This window comes from Tasmannia lanceolata, unplaced genomic scaffold, assembly GCF_043159265.1.
Source record: "Tasmannia lanceolata isolate RefF3 unplaced genomic scaffold, GAP_Taslan_0.1 ptg000008l, whole genome shotgun sequence".
In the NCBI taxonomy this organism is placed as follows: Eukaryota; Viridiplantae; Streptophyta; class Magnoliopsida; order Canellales; family Winteraceae; genus Tasmannia; species Tasmannia lanceolata.
Genome location: NW_027518685.1, coordinates 26,909,923 through 26,936,182, shown reverse-complemented (window position 1 = coordinate 26,936,182; position 26,260 = coordinate 26,909,923). Strand labels below are relative to the sequence as shown.

Sequence of the window (26,260 nt, the reverse complement as noted above, 5' to 3'; positions counted from 1 at the left end):
CACTTTTCTTTTAGTCACGATGAAATGAATGATGAAACTGAGGATTGAACAAATATTTGAAACCTACTTCTCTTCTGTGGACGTGATGTCTATTCCTTGCCAACGTGTGATACCTTGATCTTCCCTATGGAGCGATGCCTAGGGACTCTCTTGCTGCGTTGCCTTGGGTTTGGTTGGTAAGATTCTAGCCTTGCGATCTATGTCTTTCATGTTTTTTTTTTTTCCCCATAAATCACATTCCCGGGATTCCCAAACCTCAATTAATCTCACCCAAAGCATCTCTTGAATTATTTTTCTCATATCTTCTACACAAACCCCTAAAATACCCATTATAACAAAATTTCCTACCTTAGAAACATAACATCATTCAAATCCATTCATACCCTACGCCCCTTTTGTTTTGCCCTAAAACTAATTCTACACCTTCACGGAATACATCGGCACCTTCCCGGCATGCGTCTGCACTCCTCCAAACCTACGCTAAACCTAGTAGACATATTTTTTTCAATTTTAATCACAAGTTTTAGGACTCAAAACCCTAATTTTTACGCATCATTTTTACCCATAACGACCCTTCTATAGATCCATCCTACATCAAATTTGTTATTGGAGCTTTACCCATAACGACCCTTCTATAGATCTATCCTGCATCAAATTTGGTATTGGAGCGAAGTATCAGTCCTTCCTTCGATCGTCCTGCATCAATTTGGTTTTTGAACAAAATATTATTTCTTCGATAGTCCTGCATCAGATTTAGTATCTGAGCCGAGTGTTAGTTCAACATTCGATCGTCCTTCATCAATCAACGATACATACTGGATTTTGAGGTGTTTCACCTTTGGTACTAAAAACAAATACCTCGGTTCAAACTTCTGCATAGCTATTTTGTTTTTCTTCTAGGAAATGGTTTCTTTCTAAGATTAAAGCTAAGTACGAGCATCAATTCTTTCCTTGTTGTTTTTTCCCTTGTTATCTTTGGTTTTTCCAAATCTTTACATGCTTGGCTTTGATAGAAATGATGTTTTGTGGCAAGATCGTGACATTATAGATATGGAAAGTTTCAATGTCTGCATTGGTTCCAGTTAGTAATCTAATAGTTTGTTTTTGTGGAATCTCAGGGGATGAAGATGAAGATGAAAGGACTTTGCCAGAAGAATGCACAGAAAAAACATCTACTCCTGGTTAATTTCTGAATTCTGTGCTGTTGGCCTACTATTAATTTATCATATCACGCTGATGTGACTTATGAGCATCTTCCTTTTATCTTTTTCAAACTTATTATTTTTTTCACTGCTTCTGTTTGCTATGTTTTCATGGTGTTCAATATGCGAAGAATTATTTTTTTGTCAGCATGGGTTCTGCAAGGTAAGAAATGGTGTGCTGCATGCTGCCTTTGTGTTCTACATCTTAATATAAAAAAAAACATTGCGGTCAAGATTCTTGGATAGTCAGGTTAAAAGTTTTTTGTCTCACTCATTAGGTTGATGGCTTGGAGTTTTGTTATGGGTTATGACGGTAGCATTTGTTTTCCCTTTATAGGTAAGTAAATTGGTATTGAGCCATGAGATCATTGTTGTGAAGCCATGAGATCGCTACATGAATAGGTTGAAAGCTGACAATGAATTAATCAACCTCAGTTTCATAACCTTCAGTTGATTCCTTTCCCCACTAAAACTGCTATGCTAGATTCGTGGTGAAAATTTAGTTTAATTTCAAACATGCCAATACTATGAATCTATGTTTGTTTTCCATGATTCAAAACATAAATATGACTCATGAACCAAATATATGGTCACTACATGATTAGGTCGAAAGCTGACAATGAATTAATAAACTAGGGGTGCAACCTGTGTCCGGTGGGTTGAGCTTTTGTTGAAAAATGAATTGGAATCCCGAACCCGACCCGATTTCAAGGTAAAAGCTCCAACCTGAATTCCAAAAAATTGACCCGATTTGCACCCCTATAATCAACCCCACTTTCATAACCTTCAGTTGATTCCTCTCCCCACTAAAATGGCTATGCTAGATTCGTGGTGAAATTTTAGTTTAATTTCAAACATGCCAATACTATGAATCTATGTTTGTTTTCCGTGATTCAAAACATAAATATGTCTCATGAACCAAATATATGCGATGCATGGATAACATCTAAGTTTTTTTTAAGAAAGAAAATATACATTCGTAGGCCGAAGGGTGCTAACAAGTAGTGGCTGATCTTTGTTTCTTTTATTTCGATTTCAATTAGAGGTCTTTGTTTCTTTTATATCTATTTCAATTAGAGGAGGACCATCGGGTAGTTCTGCTTATTTTATTCATTTGGGGTTTAGGGGCATAGGATATTCTAGGGATTTCCTATTAAAATACAAAATGGATATAATGAGATCACGGGAATGTTTTAGGGGGTAACGTTTTCAATGCTTTAGGGGGTAACGTTTTGAATTGTTGTTCACAAAGAACCTCTGATAGGGTTTTTTCTCTTTGCTTTTGTTGCTTGTTTTTGTTAGGAGTAGTGGTGTAATTACATACCCATATGAGGGTATTCTTGTCATTCTACTTGTAACCCTAGTGTGTGTGTGTGTGTGTGTATATATATATATATATATATATATATATATTTCATATGAGAGGGAGAGCATCCAATTCTCTCACATTCTCTTCCTGATTTCTTTCTTCATCAACACGGTATCAGAGCCCTAGGGTTACTGTGCCCTAGGGACCACCCTTGTGGGCCACACCACTTCCAATGCAAGCCACGACCCGCTAGTATTTGTGCACCACCATTCTCCCCCTTTCGTATGTGCGCAACCCTCTTTGGCGCATTCTGTATTGCGTAACCCCCCTCCCCCATACTGCGCATTCTGTATTGCTCATTCTCACAAACCCACTCTCCTGTTCCGTGTTGCCATCCAATCCTTTTGCGCAACCCTTCTCCCTCTATTTCGTATTGCGCAAGCAGGCACCTACTCCCTATGGCGCATTCTGTATCGCGTAACCCAAAATCCCAAAACCCTAATCCAAACCCCAACCCCAATCGAACTCAGTCAAGCTAAGTAATCAATGATACTCACATTCAATTCTTTTTGGAGACTTGAATGCATCTGAAGAACAATCGGCCTGGAATTCATCACGACGGTCCAATTCTTTCAGAAGACCCTGAAGTGTATTATAATAGGATGCCACATTCTAATCCCCTTGCTTTGTCATTAGAATCTGGCACCTCTACTCATAATCTAAAGCCATATCCCCCTTTTAGGAATAGGTCAGCACCGGTCCACCCCAAATTTCTTTTCCTGTCTCCATAAGCATGTAGCTCTTACCAATCGCGAGAATCATTGAATGAAGGAGCCATGATACTATGGTCGAATTGTCAACTTCTCACTTATCATAAGCAGGGTCATCCGGCTTAGGTTCCTTAATTCTGCCATTTAAGTATCCAAATTTTCCTTTACTCATCAGAAACCATTTAGCAAACTGTAACCATTGAAGGTAGTTCCCTACCATCTAGTGTCTCAGTTGTGATATGAAGGGTAGGGTTCTCAGTGGCCTGATGAAATCAAATCCACAAACCTTACGATTCTCCAAGATCTGGGTGAGAAAAAATGGAAAACAAATGCAAGAGTAGGACCTCCTTTGGAATTCCAAATGGTGAATAAAACCTCCAAAAAACAATGGCAATCTTAACGATGCTCATACCATGTTTTACGTAGGAAAACGACTACTCTCGTGGCTTGTGGTATGAAGCCGTTCAATATACTCCATATTTGTAAAAACACAATATCTGCACTCTGTTTTTGATCGAAAGAAGGGCCTAAAACCCTATCAAACTGTCTCAGATTAATGTGAAATTTTGAAGGTGTATAGTCCTTGGGGAGCCTTGGCGCAACGGTAAGATTGCTCCATTGTGACCTGGTGGTCACGGGTTCGAGTCACGGAAACAGCCTCTCTGCAAAGCAGGGGTAAGGCTGCGTACATCTGGCCCTCCCCAGACCCCGCAATGGCGGGAGCCTCGTGCACTGGGCCTCCCTTTATAGTCCTTGGGGAGGCGATTCAAACCCTAGGGTTCATCAGCGCTGACTACACCTGCTGTTGCCAGCCTCCATATAGTGCTGATGTCGATACATGTACGCTTACCCTAGGGATCTTCCTGGCTGCTTTGTTTGCTTCTTTTGATGGTCTACATCTGATGGATGACTCTGATACCGAGCTGGTTACGCAGTTTAGGGTTTGACACAATAAGAAAAGAAAGGAGGAGAAAAGAAGGAAATATATGAGATAGGGAAAATTAGAGATTTGTTCTCTCTAATCTTAGTTTGTATTTATATATGGAGAATAAGAAACAAAATGAAATTACATACATATCACCCTATAGGGAGACATGTAAGAACTAAAGTGACAATATTCAACAACTGGAGGAGTTGATGTAGGAGCAACATCTACGTTTTTTAAGAAAATATACCAACGTAGGCCCAAGGGTGCTAACTCGTAGGTGTGGATCTTTGTTTCCTTTTGTTTTTCAGTTTCAGTTAGAGGACGACCATCATGGAGTGCTGCCTATTTTGTTTGTTGTGGCATATTTATGAATATGTTTTGGAGATTTTCTAATAAAATACTAAAGGGAGGATATTATGAGGGATTTTGGGAATGTTTTGGGGATAGTTAGAATGATATTTGGTCTGCTGTTCACGAATAACCTGTGCTAGGGTTTTTTCCTCTTTGCTTTTGCTGTTTGTTTCATTATCAGATATTCTTTCAATAAAGGATCACTCTTTCTTGCTGGTTTATTTTATTAGTTTGTGTGTTTTCTGCATTAATGTGGTTGACGTTTCTACTAGAGATGTGCCATAGGTGACAAGTGTCAACATGTGTATGACTATGATACATTGATACCCACATATTCATATTGGCCCAACTTACCCTGTGCGGCATCTTATGATACCAAAATTCGTGCTGCATATTACGAAGTTATTTTTGTTTGTTGAATTAGTATCATGTTTCAAATATACATCATTCTCATCAAAGTGACTATCATCATCATACTATCAATACCTTCTTTTTTGCCAAATCTATTTAGGGTTTCTAAGTTTAAAATTCGTGCTGCATATTACATGGATATTTATGTTTGTTGAATTAGTATCATGTTTCAAATAAATATACATCATTCTCATCAAAGTGACTGTCATCATCATATTATCAATTCCTTCTTTTTACTCAAAGCTATTTAGGGTTTTATTTTATTTTTACTTGTATATGTTCGTGTCATATCTAATTGCATGTGATACCGGAATCCGTATCCGTATCTTGGATATTGGAAATACTGGGTCGTCTTTCCCACCAGGCATTCATCTTCATGTGTGTAACAATATCTGGGTAGCATAGGTCCATGAGTGTCTGATGCAATCTATCATGTTATAATTTGATGAGGAACTGGCATAAACATGTGAAAATAAGAATACACCAAAAGGAAATTTGAGTGAGGAAAAACAAAAATTCTTATGTGTAAAAAAAATCAAAAGAGGAGCACTAATGTTTTGAACCAGGTATGATGTTGTTCAAAAAGTACTAATGCCATGCATCTTGCTGTAGTTCTTATAGACTTCTTTATATTTCACGTGTTCCAACACTTTTTAAGTTCAGATTCTGGAATCATCATTGGGGGACACCGGGACAATGATGACTTGGAACTTGAGCTGATTTTTTTTTTTTTTAAATTTCACGTGTTGATCTTCTAGTTAAACTTAGCACACTGATTGCATGTGCTGCGTTGACTAGGCAAGTTAAGCAGTGGCGCCACCATTCACATCCTTTACAGTTATTGAAGATTCTTGATAATATAATTACATCTTAGTTGTCACTAATTTAATGGAGTCATCCTCCTCTATAGTAAAGTTTTGATAAAGATAGTGCAGCCTGTGAAAAGAGGGTCATGGCAGTGTTTTTCCCCCTTTTCTGTTGACATTAGTTATTTTATCATCAAGCACTTTGTAATTCACACTCATTTATCATCCTATTTCTTTCAGCAAACACATCCAGGATTGATGGTATAAACTTTTATTTTTTTGAAACTGGTAGAACTTGTCATAAACTATATACCATTTTTATAAGTGACTATATTTAAAGGCATGCTTTTGATTTCTTACGAGTATTGATTCGTTTTATTGGTGGATAAATCATTGGCAACTCCAGTTATGTTTAAGGGTCGTTTTGTTTACTCTCTTATTTCATTTTTTTGCATTCTTGGGGTAGACTAGTAATGGTTCAGTGACTTTTGCCATGTTCCTGGAGCGTGGATTACTTAGAAAAATCAGCATTCATTAATTCTAAATTTGTTTTACATATAGCTTACATTGGTGCTGTTTTCAGCTGATGTTGAAGAAACCCAGGTTAAAGGAAGAGGTGAACAGCGTTTTCCACTTCCTGGGGAGCCTGTTTGTGTGGTATGTGGCAAATATGGGGAGTATATATGCAGTGAGGTAGGAGTGAAAAACATCATGTTTTTTTCATTCTAGCTTGGATTGCAAAGATGAGCTACGAAGACTTGTGAAGTTAGTTCTTGGTTGCCATTTTCATTTTGTCCCATTTAAAATTAAAAACCATTTTCATTTTGTTACAGACTGGTGAAGATATCTGCAGTATGGATTGCAAATCTGAGCTGCCGAAATTTCAAAATCTTGACCAGATAGAGGTGTTGTGCTGTTTTTTCCTCTGCCTTTGAAATTTATGATCTGTTTGGATTTTCATATTGCCTCCACAAAATCCGTACACCGAACAGGCACTTGAAAACTACATTTGATCGCTATCTGCACACTTCTTTGCAGGGCGGCGCTAGTAAAGAATCCCTTATCTCCTTGACTAGACCTGAAGATGCATTGTGGATGCCCGAGCCTAAGGAGGAAACCTGGGATTTTGACAGACACAGATGGACCAAAATAAGATCCAGTCTATGTACATATGAATGGTATGTTTCGTTGTCAAATGTCCTAATTAGTGGGCAATATTCCTTAGTAAAAGTTGTGAAGCACTATAATTTTATATTATGACTGAATGTATAGTTGCTATTATCTTAGGACCCATGAAACCAGGATGCTTAGAATTGGGGAAAGCAACTGACTCAGCAGGATATGATAAGAATAGAGGTGTGGGATATGTCGGATCCGTATCCTCATGCTCATTTTTGGCTTTTTCTTTTGCCGCTTTTCGTTAGGTGCTGATCTTTCATACATAGACAAGAAAGATGCCCTTTATTGACTCTCTTTCTCTGGAATCATCTTTGCTGAATTATGGGATTGCTCATGAACTTTCCTTGCATTAATAGGAATCAGAGTCTGCACATAAGTCCTAGATCATAAGCTACATAGTCCGGTTTTTTATGCCTATAAATCAAAATAAAGCCCCCCTCACGTGCAAAGATTCTAATGTGAGGCTTACATTCAAACTTAGATTCGTCCTCATGTGCAGATCCATATAACGTCACTATGCAGATGTTTGCTCCTATTTTGATGCACTTTTCTTGGTTATGGTGTAATTTAAGAAAGGCTAGGGAGACTTTGCTCGATCAAGGAATGAGAAAGTTTACCTAGTCGTGGAACTGGGGATACCTTTTTGTTTATATCCTAGCTTTCTAGGTCACACTTTCTGGAAATATTATTAACCCTCATACCTAATTTCTTCACCCTTAGTATGTCAGATTCAACTTTTTCTTCTTATGATTTTGAAATTTTCCATTACAGTTGGAAATGTCTGAGACCTGGCCACCTTGCAGAGGATTGTTTGGTGACAACATCTTCCACTGGGTACCTTTCTTCCAGTCGAGTATGTGTTCAGCTTCTGCTTCTCATTTCATTTTAACTTAGAAGTAAAGTACTGTTGGCGTCATCACTCATTTATTTTTATAGTTTATATTTTATTTAGAGGTTTGTGTTTTCCTGTCATGTGTAGGTACCCATGGGAGAAAACAAATCTAGTTCCATACCAAGAGATCTTCTTGCACTCTACAGAAGGTTATTCTACAAATTCATCTTTATGAATAGGAGTCCTATATTTTGTTTCCAGGAATGCCGGCAACCTTTGCAATTCAACACAGTGTGGCATGTTATGATACTACCATTGGGCCCCCGTAAACTACAGTGCGGTATGGGTTCCATCACACCCAAATACCACAGTTATATTGGGATGTGAAGGTTGCTGGTAATTTACTTAAGTTATATCCTCTTTCTCATGCACTGTATATTACTTTATACCCAACTTCTTCGAAAAGAAAAAAAATACTTTATACCAATGTTTGAGTGAAAATAATTGCATGGAAATTTCTTCTTAAAAGAGTGTTTTCCCTTTTTGATAATGCTAAAGGATAGTGTTTAAAAAGAGTGCATTTAAAACTTAACAACTCATTTTAATTTTGAAATGAAAACTATTTGAATCTTTTTCCACCTCCTATAACAATACTTTTTCTTTACAGTTCTTGTTTGCTTCCAATGAGGCTTGTTACATGCTTCATGTTCAATGACGCTTCCCACACATTTCCTCTTTACCTTCTTTAGAGCTCTTCACTTCCCTCGTTTTCTCTTTTCTAGACCCTTTTATTCCCACTTTCATTTCCAGCATCGCCTACTCACAATTGCTTCCCATTCTGGCAACTACGATTGAAACTATCAACACTAACAACCTATAATGTTCTTTTTGCCGTTTTCTTTTGATTTTCACTAGACATGCATGCTACAAAAGAGAATTCCCCCTTTTTTTTGAAATGACAAAAGAGAATTGTTTAGGTAAGCCTTTTTTGATACAATTGGAATTGTAGATGGATTTTATTCTATCCGTGCTTAATCTTTGACATGGCATTTATCTGCGTCCATAAGATTGTTCACCAGACTATTTATGCCTCACCTTGTGTACAGATGCCACCAAATAGCTAGAAGCTCGTCAGCTGCAAAATGCAATACTTGTCGTGGCTCATCAAGTTTGGCAGTGTGCCTTGATTGTAGTTCAATCCTTTGTGACAGGTTCAAGTTCCTACTACAATGTTACACATCTGAAAATACTTTTTTATTATCTTTCTTTTCCTCATTTTCTTGAATGTTCTTCTGTTTTTCTTAGCAGGTGATCTAAATCATGCGCTGTAATTTTTTTTACAGTTGTTGGCTGTTGTTTCATTCTTTTCTCACATTAAGACCTATTGAAACTTGAAAAATGATTTGTGTTGCATTCTCACTGACACATTAAGACCTATTGAAACTTGAAAAATAATTTGTACTATGGTATAGATCATAGTTACCAAGGTGGGAAACGAATTCGGGAAACGAAACGTGAACGGAAATGGGAAACACATAAAAAAATATAAGGGAAACGAAAAACGAGAAACGAGTAACAAAAGAAAATCGTACGAGAAATGTCTTAGGAAATGATTTGTTTTTTCCAAAATGTTCTTCGTAAGTTCCACACATGTTTCCTATAGGTTTCACATGCACTCATACGTTTATCACGCGTTTACACATTATTTACATAAATTTTCCATATGTTTCCCATGTGTTTCAGAAACATTTCTTCAATTTTGTATCATATTTTGGAAATATTTTCGAAACGTGTTTCCCTCATTTTAGGGGAAACGAGTTTTCCAACCGCGAGAAACGTGTTTTATGGGAAACGGGTTTCCCACCCGCCCAAGGAGTTTCCGGCAACTATGGTATAGATCCTGCCTAGACTACTTGGCTCGACTAGTCAACTGTGGTCAACTCAAACAAGATGGTGATTCCACTTATCTCAACATTTGACTCCCACCAGCGTTTAAATAAGATTGACATGGGAGGCTCCTTGTCCTGTAAGGGTGGCAGTTTTTGTTTGGATAGCAATCTTGGACAAAACTATGGGAATCATTGCCACACAAGAAGTCTTCAATTTTTTTTGAATTGTGAAGCTTTATTAAGAAGAAGAGCAAAGCTCAACGACCAAGATGGTAAAAAATTACAAAAAAAAAAGAAAAAGAAAAAAAGAGAGAAGATTCACAAGCTGAAAGCTTCGAGGGAGAAGATAATCAAAAGTTTGAAGGACCAATCTCGTCACTTCATATCGGCCAAGCGGATCTGCCTCACTATTGGACAAACAACATACATGCTAAAAAACAATGGTAGGCCTCTCAACTAAGTCAAACACCTCCTTGATGGCATCAACAATGCAATGGGGATTTGATACATCCGCCATCTAACGAATAAGATTGAGCAAGTCACCCTCAACAATAACTGAGTCAAGAAGAGACTGATCCACAAATTAGATCTCAACTGGCCAAGCCTGAACTTCTGCCTCATCAGAATTCTTCTCACCAATTGGTCCAGAATACGCCCACTTCACCTCCCTGTCGTCACTTTAGAGCAGAACCTCAATACCAGCAGGGCTTGGGTTTCCCAAGCTAGAACCATCAAAGTCCAACTTGAAAGACCCCAGGAAGGAGAGAGAGAGAGAGAGAGAGAGAGAGAGAGAGAGAGAGAGAGAGAGAGAGAGAGAAGGGGGTGGGGCACCTACGAGTAGGCCACTCAATCGCAATCCTATTGTTCCTTCTGTCATCTCAAGAATGCTAGAGAGAAGACTCTGAAATGCTACAAATCGGAAGAACCACCGCCCAACTAGTGACGGCGGAAAAATCTGTTGTTGAATGGAAAATGCTCTCCTAGGATGTCCTTTGAAGACGGTTGTTCCTCTCCTTCCAAATGAGCCAAAATGTGGTTATCAAAGACAATTTCCATAGGATTCGACCTTTGGGAGGCCAACAGGCAAAAGATCGGCTCTCAAAGGATTTAGCAATATCGTAGGGGCCATCTTACGCCAAAGAGACTGAATGTAAAGTCCTAGTTCTCTAACAAAATTACTGTTCACGAAAAAATGAACCACAATTTCCTTTTGAGGCGAGACACATCATATACTTAGTAGTTACTACGATTATCCGTTGACGAGAGCGGAGATGGTTGACTGTGGGGATAATCCCTCAGCAAAATACAATCTCCACACTTCTCTATGAAGGAAGCATATGCAAAATGAAATCTTTTAAACGACATTGCCATCACGTCTAGCAAACGACTCTCCCCACCCCCACCAAAAAATAAAAATAAAAATCCAAATGCTGAACCCGCTATTAGAGGCCACTCTTCATAGTGCATGATAGTCCACATTTGGGGCGTTATTTCCACACCAAATATTATGGCAAAAACTGAATCCTCTCTCCACTACCCAATCTAAAGAGAACACCCTCGTGGAACCACACTAAATAACTTCTGATATCTATCCGCACCGTGATACCTTGAATATCTCTAATCTTCACGAGAAATCCAGCCCGCCAAAGAAAGTATCATACTTCTCTTTCGTTAACAATCTCCAAATGCAGCTTCTCTCTTCACCAAACTGCCAATGCCATTTTCCAAGCAAAGTAGAGTTCATCTTCTAAGGTTCCTAATTCCTAAGCTGTCCGTCTTCTTTGGGAGACAAACTTTCCCCAATTGACCAAATGATATTTCCTATTGCCTCATCGTTCCAAAGAACCCACCCCACACACACACACCGATGAGATGCTGCTCCTCGTCCAAGCTCTCCATCCATCCTCAAACTATATCCTACTAATAAAATAATCCATAGAATTCTACTCCATCCCATGATTCCCATGATAATCTTTATCCATATCACCTTAGAAAGCATCCCCCTTTTCTCTGAAAATCGATATTTTACTACCAATCACAAGTTCTCGTAAGATGATACACACTAAATGGATCCACTGCTATTGATGCCGCTAGGTCTCTATCTCGATCTGGCCCTTTGGCATAAGCGTTGTTGCGTGAAATGCCACGATTTTGAAAAGATTCATCGGCGTCGGTCTATGATGACAAATATATATGTGAAGTCGGTTGCACAGGAAAATCAAATAAAAAAAAGGAAATGATGAAACCCTTCTTAACTTAAAAATTATCGAAGTGTCTCCAAGTCCCCGTCTCTAAGAAAGGAAAGGTAAGGTTCCTAAGATAAATTAATGCTAATTGTCGCCGAACCAGAGCTCCATAGGAAACCCTGACCCTGATTTGGTCTTGGTGTACATAGCCCACAAGAATCATTCCTTTTCCTCATACCACATTAGTGCGCGCAGACTTACACTTTCCACTCGTGGTAAAGATCCACATATTCATTGGCAATCAATGCTCCATCAAGAACCTACCTGCCTTGAATGAAAGCACTCTGTCCCATAGAAATCATTTCACGGGAAACTTCTTTAGCCTATCTGCAAAGGACCTTAAGTTAGCAGTTTATGAGCACTCACGCCAAGCTAGTAGGATGGAAATCAACCGGGCTTTCCACCCCGTCCTTAGTGATGAGTGAAATGAAGGTCGGACTTGTACCTCTTATCCATATAAAGGCCCTCATAGAACTCCGCAAACATGGCCATTAGGTCCCCTTTGATTGAGTCCCAACACATGGAAAACCACCAAACAAAAGTCATCCGGCCTAGGTACTTTATCCCTGTAAAAGAAAAAAGGGCCAACGTGACTTCCTCCTCACCGAATTCGAGGCACTTATTCTCTCTTGAAACTGAATCTAACTGGCCAAACCCTAGCCATGACGGAATGTGGAAAGCTCTACTTCTAAAGTATAAAGGTTAGAATATCATTAAAAAAGGTCAGAAAAGGACACAATCTGATGAGGATTATAGGCCCAATAAGTGGCATATTTGCCCAATAGGATTTTAGGGATTTATGTCCTTGGTATTTAGTTTCTAGGATTATTATTTCCATATTTTAGTTTATAGAGTTTTTATTTTCCACGATATTTTATTGCCTATATATAGCCTCTTGTATTAGGGATTATAAGTTTTTGATGACTTAATTAATTGAGAATTTCATCCCCACATTTCTTCTTCCTCCTTCCCCTCTTTCTCCTCTATTTCTCTTCTCTGGCGTACATCACAATCTCTTCAAAGATAGAAGCTTGATCTTCACATCTTACAGCATCAATCAATAAAGAGTAAATCCAATTGGTTCTTCTTCCAGGACTTGTGATACTATGGAAATATATTGTGTTTTTGTCACCCTCTTTATTTTATTTTTCATCTTTCAACCACTAAGATCTCGGTCACCGCTTCTAAATTAGCTCTTCTTGCAAATAATTCTATTAAAATCAGCCTGTAGACTCCCTCTGACTAATCTATCCTCATCAGATACCAACCCACTGCCTTCCATACTGTCCAGTCTATTATAGAAGTCAGTCACCTATTCATCCGTTGCTCTAGAGTCTTGGGATACTTCCTAGGCTCCTTGTGACTGAGGTTGTCCAGCATATTTCAAAGATTTCTGGTTCTTAGTCATGGGGCATCATTGAATGAGGGTCGATTGTTTGGAGGCTGCACCTTGACTGAGGTTATCCTACATATTTCACAGCTTTCTGGTTCTTAGTCATGGAGCTTCATTGAAGGAGGATCGATTGTTTGGAGGCTGCCCGCTTGCACCATTTCGTGTGCATATACCATTGTAGTGAGTTCCACACCTCTCCTAGGTGCTTGTGCTTAAGAAATTTCTTCATACCTAGCTAGTTGGTTGCAAGATGTAAACTGACTTCCGAAGGAGCCTATAAATCTGAAATCTGATGATAATTCTCTTCATAAACTAAATCTAACTACATTTCTTTCTTTCCCTTCTCTCATGATCAGCAACATATTTTGGAATTTGGAAGAGTTATATATGTTCTCCTCTAGAGATTCCATCACATATTTGCTAATGTCATGAAATGCAGTTGCTGTGATTGTGCATTATTGCTCATGAAGACCGGCTACATATATTCGAACTTAGAAGAGTTGTATGATATTTGTTCTCATCTAGAGATTTCATCACATCCAAGAGAACCTAATTAATTCATATGTGGACTCTCTTGCGAGGAGGGTGTTCGAGGACCATAATTTTTGACGGGGAATTCTATCTCTATTCTATCTCTTTTCTCTCTTCATATGTATGCACTCTTCAAATGAAGTTCGTAGAAAATAAAGTACCCTTTTTTTTTGCATATAGAGTTTAGGCTCAAGATTTCCATTTACATATTTAAAGAAAATGAAGTGAAAAAAAGAAAAAGAAAAACTTTTGCACATGATTATAGTCATGGAACTTGGAGGACTTTCAGTAGTCATGTATCCATTGTTTTGGATTGACAAGAAAGGCGGCGACTTAATTGATTGTATGGCTCACATATGAGCTGAGAATTCTGAATGCTTCGTTGATCAGCTTACTTGCAGCAACCTCCAAGTTCTGAGATGAGTGCACATAGGTAATGCCAGTATTTTTGTATTTCTTTATCTATGCCAGCATTTTGTAATTCTTTATCTGTTAACTTACCAACTTCTCCAATAGCTTAAGCTTTTGGAGAAAGGCGTTATTTATCTTTTATACTTTAACACTCCCCCGCACGTGTGGCCCACTTGGCAAACACGTGGCACATGTGGTCCCACTTTGGGCTGACCATCGCATGTGGATTTTTGCTATCACTAGCTTAAGCTTTTGGAGAAAGGCGTTATTTATCTTTTATACTTTAACATTATCCATGCCAGCGTATTAAACCTAAAAGTACATTTCTTCTCCTTAAATAGGGTGCTGTTAAAGAAATTTTGATTCATCCTGTTGTTATCATAAATTCGTCATTTGGGTATCAAGCCCATGTATATGTTACATTTTCCCATAAATTGCAGGGCAGGCACAAAGTGGTCTCCAATCGAGTTTCATGTGCTAAGACTTTGATTCTCCATTCAATGCAATCTTCTAAACTTATTTGTGGGAGAGTATCCAATTGTTTACTTATCGATCTTTCTTTTCTGTACCCTTCTTTGGAAAGGATGTAGGCCTCTTCCTTTGTGTATCTTTGCTTGTTTCCCGTATCAAGTCAAATGTGGCTATTGGTCTCCTAAGTTGTATTTAGTGACTGCTTATCATTGCAAGAGGAAGTAACTTGAAGGAGGGGATAAAAGAGTTAACCAGGCTTGGCTTCATTGAAGCAATGGTGTGATTGACTAAAATAAATAGGAGTAACTTCTCTAGGATATTAATTAATTTACTTGTGTCATTTGGGGTGTTCTCTGGAAATCGAAAGAAGTGGAGACAGAGCAAGGGCAGGGAATAGCAGGAACCCTTAAAAAAATGCAAGGGCGGAATCGGTATATTGGATGTTGAGGCCATGTGGTGACTGTCTTATAATTGATATGATGCATAATAACTTATATAATATACTTTACGATTAATATTGCATGCACCTTTTCAAAACTCCCCTTGTCAATTGTTGACCTGCCCGAGTTGACTCTCTCTCACTTTGGCCGAGTTCTTATCTGAGTGTGCATTTTTCCCTTTCCAAGTCAATCAAAACTCCTTTTGACTCTCCTGAGTTATGACCACATCAAGCGAGTACTCGGCTTTGCTGCACCGAGTCGACTAGGGTTTGCTTTGGTCCTATGATTTGGCCGACACTTCGAATTTATTGCCGGCTCACGTGTCCTGCTGTGTCCGACACGGCACCCGTGTCTACACTCCTTTGGACACTTTTACTTGTATTGCTGGAAGTGTTAGACCTAATGTTAGTGTGTGGACATGTTTTTGTACTGTGTCAAGTTGATATTCTATTGTTTTATTGAATATTGTGTTTACCTCATTTAGACAACTCGTATCCATATCGAAATTGGACACACAAATCCATATACACAAATCATGATTACATATACTTCCTATTTTAGACGTGTCCTTGTTTCTAAAGTTTGGGGGTTTGCCGTGTCTAACACTCCATGTCCGTGTCGATACGCGACACTCGTGTCGGTGTCCACAAATCATAGCTTTGGTCACATTTTTGCCATCATCCACATTTTGGAACACTGATTGCATGTATTAAAATTAAACAAACCTAAAGGAAAATACCTGGCTGGTCGAAATGGGAATCACCCTAGTTGAGTTAGCAGAAACCCAAATGTGGTCTTGCCTGCGTTTCCACGTCCTGACATCTAGTAACTGGCTGGTTTGAGTCGTCTCTTTCAAGTCTTGGGTTGGGTATTCGAACTATCATCTATATACCAAAATATACGTATTCATGGTATATATCCATTCTGAATCTGCTGTTACTTGCTTTCTCTTTTATTTTCATCATTTTCCTCTATTTGGCTCGGTCTGGATGGCTGTCTAATTGCCACCCTCTGGTTTGTCACTTATTGATTGTTATTCCTTTACAAAGTGTTATCGTGAATGAAACCAGTTAATATACGAGTTTTGTATATCCTTGCACAGTTTTGTTTAAATGGGCGGATAGAGATGATATAATTAATCTATGTCCAAAACTTCTTCGAGTGTGTTCATTTGTATTTGGACTGCAGTGGATAGTTGTAGTAGAATTGCTTTCATTACAGTCTGTAATATGATGTCTGCATTTGTCAGTGATATGAAATTAATATTTTCCCATGATTTCGTCGACACTTTGAATTTATTGTTGACACACGTGTCATGCCGTGTCCGACACGCCACACGTGCCATGCCTTGTCGTGTCTCCTTTGGACACTTTTAAATATTTTGCTAGGAGTAATGTGGGCATGTGGACACGTTTTTGTACTGTGTCAAGCATGACATTCTATTTTATTATTGAATATTGTGCTATAAATTCTTCTTTTAGCTTTTCTTTAACTAGTTGACCCCAACTAGTTTGGGACTGTTGAGTTGAGTTGAGCTTTTCTTTAACTAATATTTATTGTTATATCCTTCCCCTAAACCTAAAACCCTTAACAAACTCTTATTCCAATACTATACTTTCTATTTTAGCAGCGTCGCCGTTTCTAAATTTTCGAAGTTTACCGTGTCCGTGTTGACATGCGACACTCGTGTTTGTGTCCACAAATCATAGATATTTTCTTGTTGGTTCTAATTTATCATTTTACTACTGCAATCAGGCCATAACTTGGATTTTGTCCTTCCCAGTGCAGGTCATTTGGAAGAGCATATTCTTGCACACCCTACCCATCGGCAATTTTACTCTTATAAGCTCAAGCGTTTGGTGAGAACCATCTTCTAGTGACTACCTTGTTTTGGATGCATTAAAAGTCAAAACAAACACTAACGTAAAAGTTGAATGTGCATATAATTATAGGCGAACTTTTTGTTGGTTTGTTTGCATCATTCTAATATACAAATATTTTTTTTTTTTGAAATGGTAATATATTAAAAAGGGGAGCCGAGATGGTCCACCAAAGATATATAGAGAGAATACATAAATAACAATAAAAACAACACAGGAAAATAGACATCAGTACATCACACACTTCTCACGGAGGAAGGAAATCGAACCACTCCCAGATCTAGCGAGGGAATCCGCCTCCCCATTTGCTTCGCGTCTAACATGCTTACAAACTATAGATGACTCTGCAATGAGATCATAAATTTCCTCAAAGTAACTCAAAAATCTCCATGGAGGGACCACTCTCCCCGTTAACCAACCGATTACATTTGAAGAGTCTCCTTCCACAATTATCCCCTGATATGCAGCCCTTACTTCCGCTTCAGAAGAATCAGTCATTCCAATTGGACCTGCAAAAGCCCACGATACTCCCCCTCAGGAGTCCCTACAAAGACCTCCAATCCCAGCTGGACCCGGATTACCCAGACAGGACCCATCAAAATTTAGTTTAATAGAACCTTCAGGGGGGGCTTCTCATTTCTGACTTCTCTTCTCTCTCCTCAAACCTTCAGAGCACACAATGCGCCACCCCTCCCAAAGATCGAATGCTGATACGAAAGTGAACAGAGGGATGCTTTTTACCCAAAAAATAACTAACGCTATGATTTTATTATATAACCAATACGATGTCTTTGCTGCTCCTTCGAAAAGTCTCAAATTTCGTTCCTTCCAAATGACCCACCACAATGCTATTAAACATAACCTCCAGAGCACCTTACCTTTCTTCTTCCAGGGCACAAAATCCCAACTCGAAAATAAATCTGCTATAGACCTTGGGAAGACCCAACAAATGCCAAACCTGTCCAGAATGAAGCCCCAAATCTCCCTTGATACCTTGCAATGAATAAAGAGGTGGTCAATCGATTCCCCATCCTCCAGACAGAGCGAGCAATGGTCCACCAGGCACATACCCCTTTTTCTTAGAAAATCAATGGTCTGAATCCGCCCGTTGCACACTGCCCAACTAAAAAAAGAGACCGATGGGGGGCCCAGAAACTTCCAAACAGCAGCAGAAATATGGGATCCAAAAGCAGGCAGCAATTGATAATAAAAGGATTTCACGGAAAAGAAGCCAGATGAAATCCCATATCCAGATCCGTTTGTCCACCCCACTTCTTTTTATACAGCACCCCTCAATGAGTTGAAGCAACTGAGAGATATCCGGTAATTCTCGCTCAAAAAAATTTCTTCCCACCTTATTTTGAAATTTCTCTAATATACAAATATTAATATTGTGTTTCACGTGAGTTTATTATAAACAGCATGCCATTAATGCGTAACATAAAGATGCAAACGAGATTTTGTGTGCATCATGTTACTGTAATTCTTTTTACAATTTTAATAATATTAGTTAATTTTTATATTGCGAAAGAATCATTACTTTAAATTAAGTGTCCAGACTTTTTAGTGCATGCTTCAACCTCTTCCTTATTCATGACAACCGTTGTACATTGGTTGGATGGTAGAAGGCAGGGGACATCCTCTGGAGATGGGAGGTCACTAGCTCTAGTTTTGCTCAGCTTGAACTGACTTCTGTAAACCAAAAGAATAAAATAAAATAATGATATATATGTTTTTTATAGGGCTTCTATGCCTCAAATGATGCAACAAATGTATTGACCTTTTCATTAAGTGTAGTTTGCTAGTAGTCAAAGCATTTTGAAATGATACTTGAACTGGCAGAAAAGCTTACTATCATTAGGAGTGTAGATTACGTATCAAAGCGTTGCTTCCTAACAACACCCCCCCCCAAAAAAAATAAATAAATAAATAAATAAATAAAATAACACACACACACACACACACACACACACACACACACACACACACACACACATTATCTCTCTCTTTTGATGCCTAATAGTGTGATTGACAATATCGATCAGTTGCAGAAGAACTCCCTTTGGAATGCTAAGAGGAGACCGGAATGACACAAAAGAGATCTGGAAGTGCCATATGGTTTGTTGGAATCTTATCTGCTGACCAAAAGTTGGGGAGGGGGGGGGGGGGGGGGGGGGGGGGGGAATCCATATTCTTAGAGAGATGAAGCTTATCTTGCTTGGCAAGTGGATACAACGATTTGGGGTGGGAAGGGATTAGTTGTGGTGTTCGTTGATCGCCGAGAAATACGGGATGGACTTCAGTGGGTGGGTAACATTGGATTAATTCCCTGTTCGGGGGATTACTGTTTGGAGGTTTATCATGAGATCCATGGAGGCGCTTCTGCTCAGGATCTGGTTCAGGCTTTACGATGATCTTGGTTCCAGAATGATATTTGGTGTGGTGAGCGTCCTCTGAATGATGACTTTCCTTGTCTGTTTAGAGTGCCTTCTGATTATGAGGCGAGTGTCTGGGGACTCTTGCAGTTGCCAAGAAGGTAGGGTTGAGCGGAAGGTTGACTTCCATAGGAACTTCTTTGGTTGGGAAGTCCATTCAATGGCTGCTTTCATGGGACGACTCAATTATGTGTTCATCGATACCAAAGAGATGCCATCTTTAGCCAACCTATCCGCCGTTTCGTTAGCCGACCTTCTTCTATGTTTGATGGTTGGGTTTATGTCACGTACTAGGTCCCTTATCTCAGTGATGTACTGTTGAAGTCTACTTGAGGGGTTTTTGTTTAGTGTTTTCTTTTAAAGCTTCGTGTTTGCTTCCTCTTGTTTGGTGCCTTTGACCTTCTTGCTTGAGGCCCTTGTTGTCTTTTGCCTTTCTCAATAAGTTTCTTCATCATTCAGAAAAAGAAAGAAAGAAAGGATCCTTACATTTGTATGTTAATGGACCTAAACTTATGGTGCAAATTTGCTGGCTTAGCTTAATCACTAGTCATGTCAGCCAAAATTGTTCTAAAAGGGTTCATTCCAAATGCGGGGGGGGGGGGGGGGGGGGTTGGGTGGGGGTGGGGGGGGATGCATGATTCTGATGTCTGGGCCTAGTCAAGAACTCCCCCTTGATGCATGCACATGGGGACAATTATGGTTCTTAAGCTTCCGAAGAGTACCCAAATTTCCCAGAATTTAGAGCTTACTGTCTAAGGAAAACACTTTCTTATGTTGGTCTTCCTCTTACGTCACATTAATTCAATGGGTTAATGGGCTCTGGATGGAGTGTAGTAGGGTGCTTGTTAGTCTCACTGGACCTTTGGTGGTTCGTGTTTGTGTGCTCAGCAAACCAACCACCATAGGATACTTATATGATGAGACTGTCTAAACTCTAAACCAACCTTGAGGAAGACATCTGAGATTTGTGTGGCACTCGTGAATTTAAATGCCAGAAAATATGGGAAATCATTGATAGGAGCTGGGCAGGCATGCTCCATAGACTTATACATCTTGTAAGGGCTTACGTTGTATGTCTCTGTTTACACAACATGATCAAAGATGAAATGAACTAGCAACTCTGAAATATAATAAAATGGTGCACTTTTTCCAGCTTCAGAGTCCAGGCTGGAGGCAAACTGTAAAATAAATGAATCTCATAGCCCCTGCTCATATAAGGTGTATCTTCTCTGCAACTGTCAAAAGCAATCTGTCCAACTAGACCCAAAGATGTATCTTTTCTTATAGAGGAGTTGTTGGAGATAATGAAGCTGAAGGGAAAAGCTTCAAGATTGAGATGTGAGGAGAGTGTTTATGTGAAACTCCTGTCACCAACATGTTGGAGAAAGAATTTAATGTGGACCTTGACAAAAGGTCTGGAGGAGAGTGGAGGGTCAACATGTGGTCAAAGAATGATGTTGGAGGAAATGAAATCTTTGCAAGTATGTTGTAGTGGGGCTATGATCATCTAAGGATTTTTGCTGCTACCAGCACCCAACATCTACAGAAAGCCATATATGCGTCATGGATATGTTGATCAGTATGAAAGCACATGCATATTTTAAAAGCTACTTCCTTATGTGACCTATTACACCTCCTAAAATCTGTGTGGTTATTTGATTCTTTCTCAAAGTATAGGCTAGTGTGTTTTAAATGGTAAAGAAAAATTATTAGAAGAAAAGTAAACTACAAATGCTCACAGCCTGAGCTGGTCACGAACGAGAATGTAAGGAATAACAATGCACCCAAAATAGACTCATGTTTATATGTCTACTGGAAAGATTCAACATTAGTTGGAGCATCCCATAGTCCTGTGCCGATGTGTTATGTTGTACATCTCTGACACAATAGGTAGCTCAGCTTAGTATTTTAGAGTTATCGATGGCATTCTTGAAGCAGGGAGAACATGGGAGGCATTTGGGTGGCTAGTTTATTCCAGTGGAGTGCTAACTGAAAGGTACTATTAAGGATTAAGGTTTGAGGGGGTGATTGGGGCATGACTAGTTGTCAGTTGCAGCAAGATCTAATATGCCAGTATGGTCCGGATCATTCAACCTTACTAGAGGCCCTTTTGTCTGTTTTCATGTTCCTCCATCATTTGTTTTATCTTAATTTTCCATCTGATAAAAAAAAGACAAAAGAAGTGAAGATTATAATATTAAAATTTGTGGGGGTTAATTAATTTTTCCGTTATCTGCTTACTAACACCAATACATCTTGATGCAGGTGAAATGCTGTAAATCAACATGCAATGTGACTGACATAAAAGATCTCTTAGCTTGCCACTATTGCATTGACAAAGCCTTTGACAAGTTCTATGATATGTATACAGCCACATGGTATGTAATCTCTGTCACTAACAATGGCTTCTGCCAGATTGTAGGTAAACACCATAGATTTTGGAAAGCTGATTGAAATATATATCAAAGTTCTCTTGATTGATGAGAATTTCTTCTCAAGAATTCCGGTGTCCACGTGTTATGATATTGAGGGGAGGGTAGTGTGGAGTTGGGCGTTTCATAGAAATCTGGAGGAGTCCGAGTCCACTAGTGTTAGGTGTCTTCTTAGCCTGTTCGAGGAGGTTTCTCCTACGACATCCATTGAGGATAGTCCCGTTTGGGCAACTGAACCTAATAGAGACTTTTCCGTGAAATCTCTTCTCTACTTTATTGAGCAAAGGGGTATCGGAGATGTTACTTTAGATGATGTCAAGAAGGGCTTCCAATTAGCTAATAGATGAGCTCTTTGCGAGCTGGTGGAGACCTAAGTTAAACCGTGAGGGCTGCCTATATGTGGAATGTGGCTGTGTGAGGATTTTTGGATAATATTATTTGAAAGAAACCAGTAGGTTTTCGAGCGGATACCTATTATAGTATTAACTTCGGAGACAGAGTCTCTCTTGATGAGTCGGGCTCTTGGCACGGAGATTTTCAAAGGTGTCTCCGTTGCTGGAAAATGGAGAGAGGAGCTTGCTGATCACTAATGAAGCAAAGGTCGGCTTCTTGATCGATGTGCCACTCATCAGTATACTCATTCAATTTTGATGGATGCTCTTTAGGCAATCTTGGACTGGCTGGCTGGGTTTGCAGTGGTAAGGGTGGCTAATAAAATTGCAAATGCTCTGCCCAAAGATGGTTTGAGGCGTGCATTTCAGAGGGCCAATCTCCATCCCTCTTGTAAATTTCTTCTGGGCTGTTTCATCCTTTGTAAATTGCTTTCTTTCTAATTAAATTGGTCTGTTTCTCAAAAAAAATAAAAAATTACTATATTTCCTGGAAAAGGTTGTGCAACCATGATTTTATCCAAGGACACCAGATATTTTCAAAAAGACACTAAAATATCTCATGAATTAATGCTTGTGATGTAAAGGAATATTTTTTTTGTGTAAAGCCTTGTTCATTTTGGATCTTGGGAATTGATTTCGAGTCCCAAACTAATTTTTGGAATAAAAACTAAACGCAATTTCGAGTGCGACAATCAATTTGGACTCAAAATCAATTCTCAAAATCCAAAACGAACAGAATGCTCGTGAAATTCTTTTTCTAACCATTAACGGTTGTTTGGAGCAGGAATATAGCTGGTCTTTCCGTTATCAGGGGCTCTGTTTGCTGTGATGAACACTTCACTTGGTATGTCCAGCAGTTTTCCATCTCCATGACTTCTATTCTCCTAAGTACTAAATAACAAAATACTTTGCTCATCGGTGAGTGATATCAACATGTACAGGCACAGGATGAATTGCTTAAATGCTGATGTAGAAGGCAGCGCATATATTATCGGAAAACATGCACAAAGGAACACACGTAACCAGCTCAGCGACTTCATTTTCTGATGGTTGCTGCTAGATAATTACATTGAAATCCACACCACGGTATGATGAACGATGAATCCATGCAATACTTCTAATCCAATTCAACATAATCCGCCGTTTTTTTTTTAACCTTGAAATGAAAAGCAACTCTACTACATACATTACTTTCGATACAATTCTATACTAGATTAATTTGATTACCTTTTGGTTGATCCTGCGGGCTTTCTATTTGGAAGATATTGTATTTGAATCTTGATTCTAAATGCCTAATATTGCACCATATGTTTGTCTAGAAGGGAACTGCAAGTTGAAACATGGTATAGAAGCATTTTTGCTTAGGTTTGGCTTGCATTCTGGCTAATAGTACTACACTGAGATGTACAAAGTTGTTATATTATTTTGCTAAATGTAATTCACCATTAAGTAGGAGCTACTATAGAGTAAAGAGTATCTGCTGCAATGGGTGTTGTTGAAAAATTGGAGGAACAACAGGAGGCCCATTGCCACCTTAATCTGAACGTTGACGGGGCATGATTTGGGCACAACATCAGAGACCTGAACTCTGTCCATAAGATCTATAGCCTAGGGGCTAAATTTATTTCGGACCGTGGCCCACACCTCATCTTTTTTATGTGGTGGGACCTACCATTTTTTACACCTAATGTTTTGACGGGTGGGGCCCACCATCTCCAGCCAAACCCTTGCATAAGATGGAGCCCCTCATTTTGCACCTCGTCTTTTGATGGGTGGGGCCCACCATTTCACACCCATGCTACAATGCTAATGGCTTTCTAAAAATTTCCTATTCCCATCTATCACGCCCTTCGTCTATCAAGCCTTTTTTTAATTTTATTTTGTCCGTAAGTTCTACGTATTTTTTGTCATAAAAGCAAGGAGAACAACCACCTCAGATGAATAAAACTAACAAGACAAAATCTACTAAAAAGTAACTCCGGCGAAACTGCAAACGGGAGCCGCGAAATGGCTCACTTTTGCCTAGTAAATCCCTAAAAACAAATGTACTACCTGGGGACACCGTCTAAGATCTCATCTATTACAATCGCAACCCTTTAATCTGTAGAATGAAGGTACACTGGTATTTTAAAACAAAAGTGGCTTTTGTTAGTATTTTATAAAGTTTGTTTTGTTTACAAAAAGTAGCCTTTGGTAGGGCTGCAAACGAGCCGAGCCGAGCCGAACATTGGGTTGTTCGTGCTTGGCTCGCTAAGTTTGAGGCTGGGCTCCTGACGAGCTTTTTTTTTGTTTTTTTTGGGCTCGTGTTCGGCTCGCCACATTTTCACAAAGCTCGAGCTCGGCTCGGCTCGTTTAGTAAACGAACGAGCCCGAGCCGAGCTTTTAATGAGCCAAGCCTAAAAAATAAAATTAATGTTGCAGAGACAGCCCGCTCTAGTGTAGTTATGGCTGCTCTTTTACACACTTGAAGAGGCTGTTCCGAGTAAGAAAAAGAGGTGAATATACATATCCCTAAATGAAGATGGGAAACTTACCTTAAATGTCTTGTTATACTGGAAGGGAAATCCCACACCCAAACCTATGCCCGTGCCCACGCCTAAATTTACATCCGCAGCTGATAGAGAGGTAAAAAAATCGTTTCTGGCCGACTAAATGTCCGGCTGAAAGAGAGGGTAGAGGAAGAAGTGTTGCAGAGAGCATTTGTGCTAACTTTTTTAGGAGATTTTATACCGTGTAAGCCTTTATACTCCCTTGTTTTTTACAAAGTATTGTAAGGATCTTTAATTCTTTATGAGTTTTCCATAATATGTAGATGAGATTTTATACTGGACTTTAAAGCTCGGCTCGGCTCGGATTTATTAACCGAGCCTAAAAAGTTCACGAGCTTTTCCGAGCCAAACTATACAAAGCTCAAGTTCGGCTCGTTTATTTGACGAGCCTAATTTTTTGGCTCGGGTTCGGCTCGTTTAGTAAACAAACGAGCCCGAGCCGAACCCAAACATGTTCGTGATCCGGCTTGGTTCATTTGCAGCCCTACACTTTGGTTTATAAAATGAGTTTACCCACTTTCAAATAGTGGAAAGTGGAGGAAATGTTCATGGGCATAGCTTTTCACTTCTCTAACCTTGTGAATGAGAAGAGGAGAAAGAGGGGCCCTAGCACATGAGCCACCGAGTGGACCCGGTGGGCTTTTGGCTCAATCACACATGCGGGCCGCCAGGCCAGGCCGCATGTCTCTTAAATTTTATTTTGTCTTTTGTTTTTGTCCGTCAAACATTACCATTACCTTCGCTGTTCTTGAATAATAACGTCGACATAATTAAGAAAGCCGGCTTACTGGTACGCTAATGTTATGGGTAAGCCACCTTACTAGAACGCCATTACTATTATGTAAGCGGGCTTACTGGTACGCCACCGTTAATGGGTAAATAATGCGAACATTATTTTACGAGTAGTTGTGCCGTTCCTGAGCACTGTGCCCGTCGGAATCTGTATCGTCATGTAAACAGCTCTTTTCTTAAAGGATGCCTTTAACACATGAAAGGGTGTATTGAACGTACACTTTTACTCTATAAAAGGGAGTATTCTCTCTACATTTTATAGAACACAACAAGCTATACAAATAGCTAACAGAAGCTTTCTGGTTTTCTGCTGCATCGTAATAAGTTTTTGCAGAGGTGCAAAATTCACCTTAAAGAGAGCGACATAGTCATTGCCTCATCTCGCCGCATCGAAAAAGGTTTATCTAATTCATCTAACTTCTGTTTTAACAGAAATCAGGTTCGCCGTATTTTTATTTTTGAGGAAAAATCACCAACAATAGATACTTTACGGATCGGATAGTTAGGATCATCCTCTGGAGATGATTTTTAGGGGTCAAACTACTTAGTTTGGAGTGATCCAAATGAGCGGTTCAGATCTTTGAAAAAGGTGGACCCTACTACTTGAAAAA

The 26,260-nt window shown here is 39.2% G+C and overlaps 1 protein-coding gene across 3 annotated transcripts in view; it reads left to right on the top strand.

Moving 5' to 3' along the window:
* Positions 1-23,672, top strand: part of LOC143885017 (uncharacterized) — a 32,498-nt gene extending 8,826 nt beyond the window's left edge. The window contains exons 5-15 of one of the 3 annotated variants that reach the window (XM_077388960.1): positions 1,119-1,181; positions 6,361-6,470; positions 6,611-6,682; positions 6,816-6,955; positions 7,728-7,809; positions 7,936-7,997; positions 8,895-8,999; positions 16,953-17,028; positions 21,750-21,862; positions 23,093-23,152; positions 23,250-23,672. In XM_077388960.1, the coding sequence (XP_077245075.1) occupies positions 1,119-1,181; positions 6,361-6,470; positions 6,611-6,682; positions 6,816-6,955; positions 7,728-7,809; positions 7,936-7,997; positions 8,895-8,999; positions 16,953-17,028; positions 21,750-21,862; positions 23,093-23,152; positions 23,250-23,355 (989 nt within the window). In that variant the 3' untranslated portion in view covers positions 23,356-23,672. Of the gene's footprint in view, positions 1-1,118; positions 1,182-6,360; positions 6,471-6,610; positions 6,683-6,815; positions 6,956-7,727; positions 7,810-7,935; positions 7,998-8,894; positions 9,000-16,952; positions 17,029-19,094; positions 19,155-21,749; positions 21,863-22,612; positions 22,684-23,092; positions 23,153-23,249 lie in introns of those variants that run through there. The other 2 variants (XM_077388961.1, XM_077388962.1) reach the window with 2 other exon arrangements.
* Positions 23,673-26,260: the final 2,588 nt, after the last annotated feature.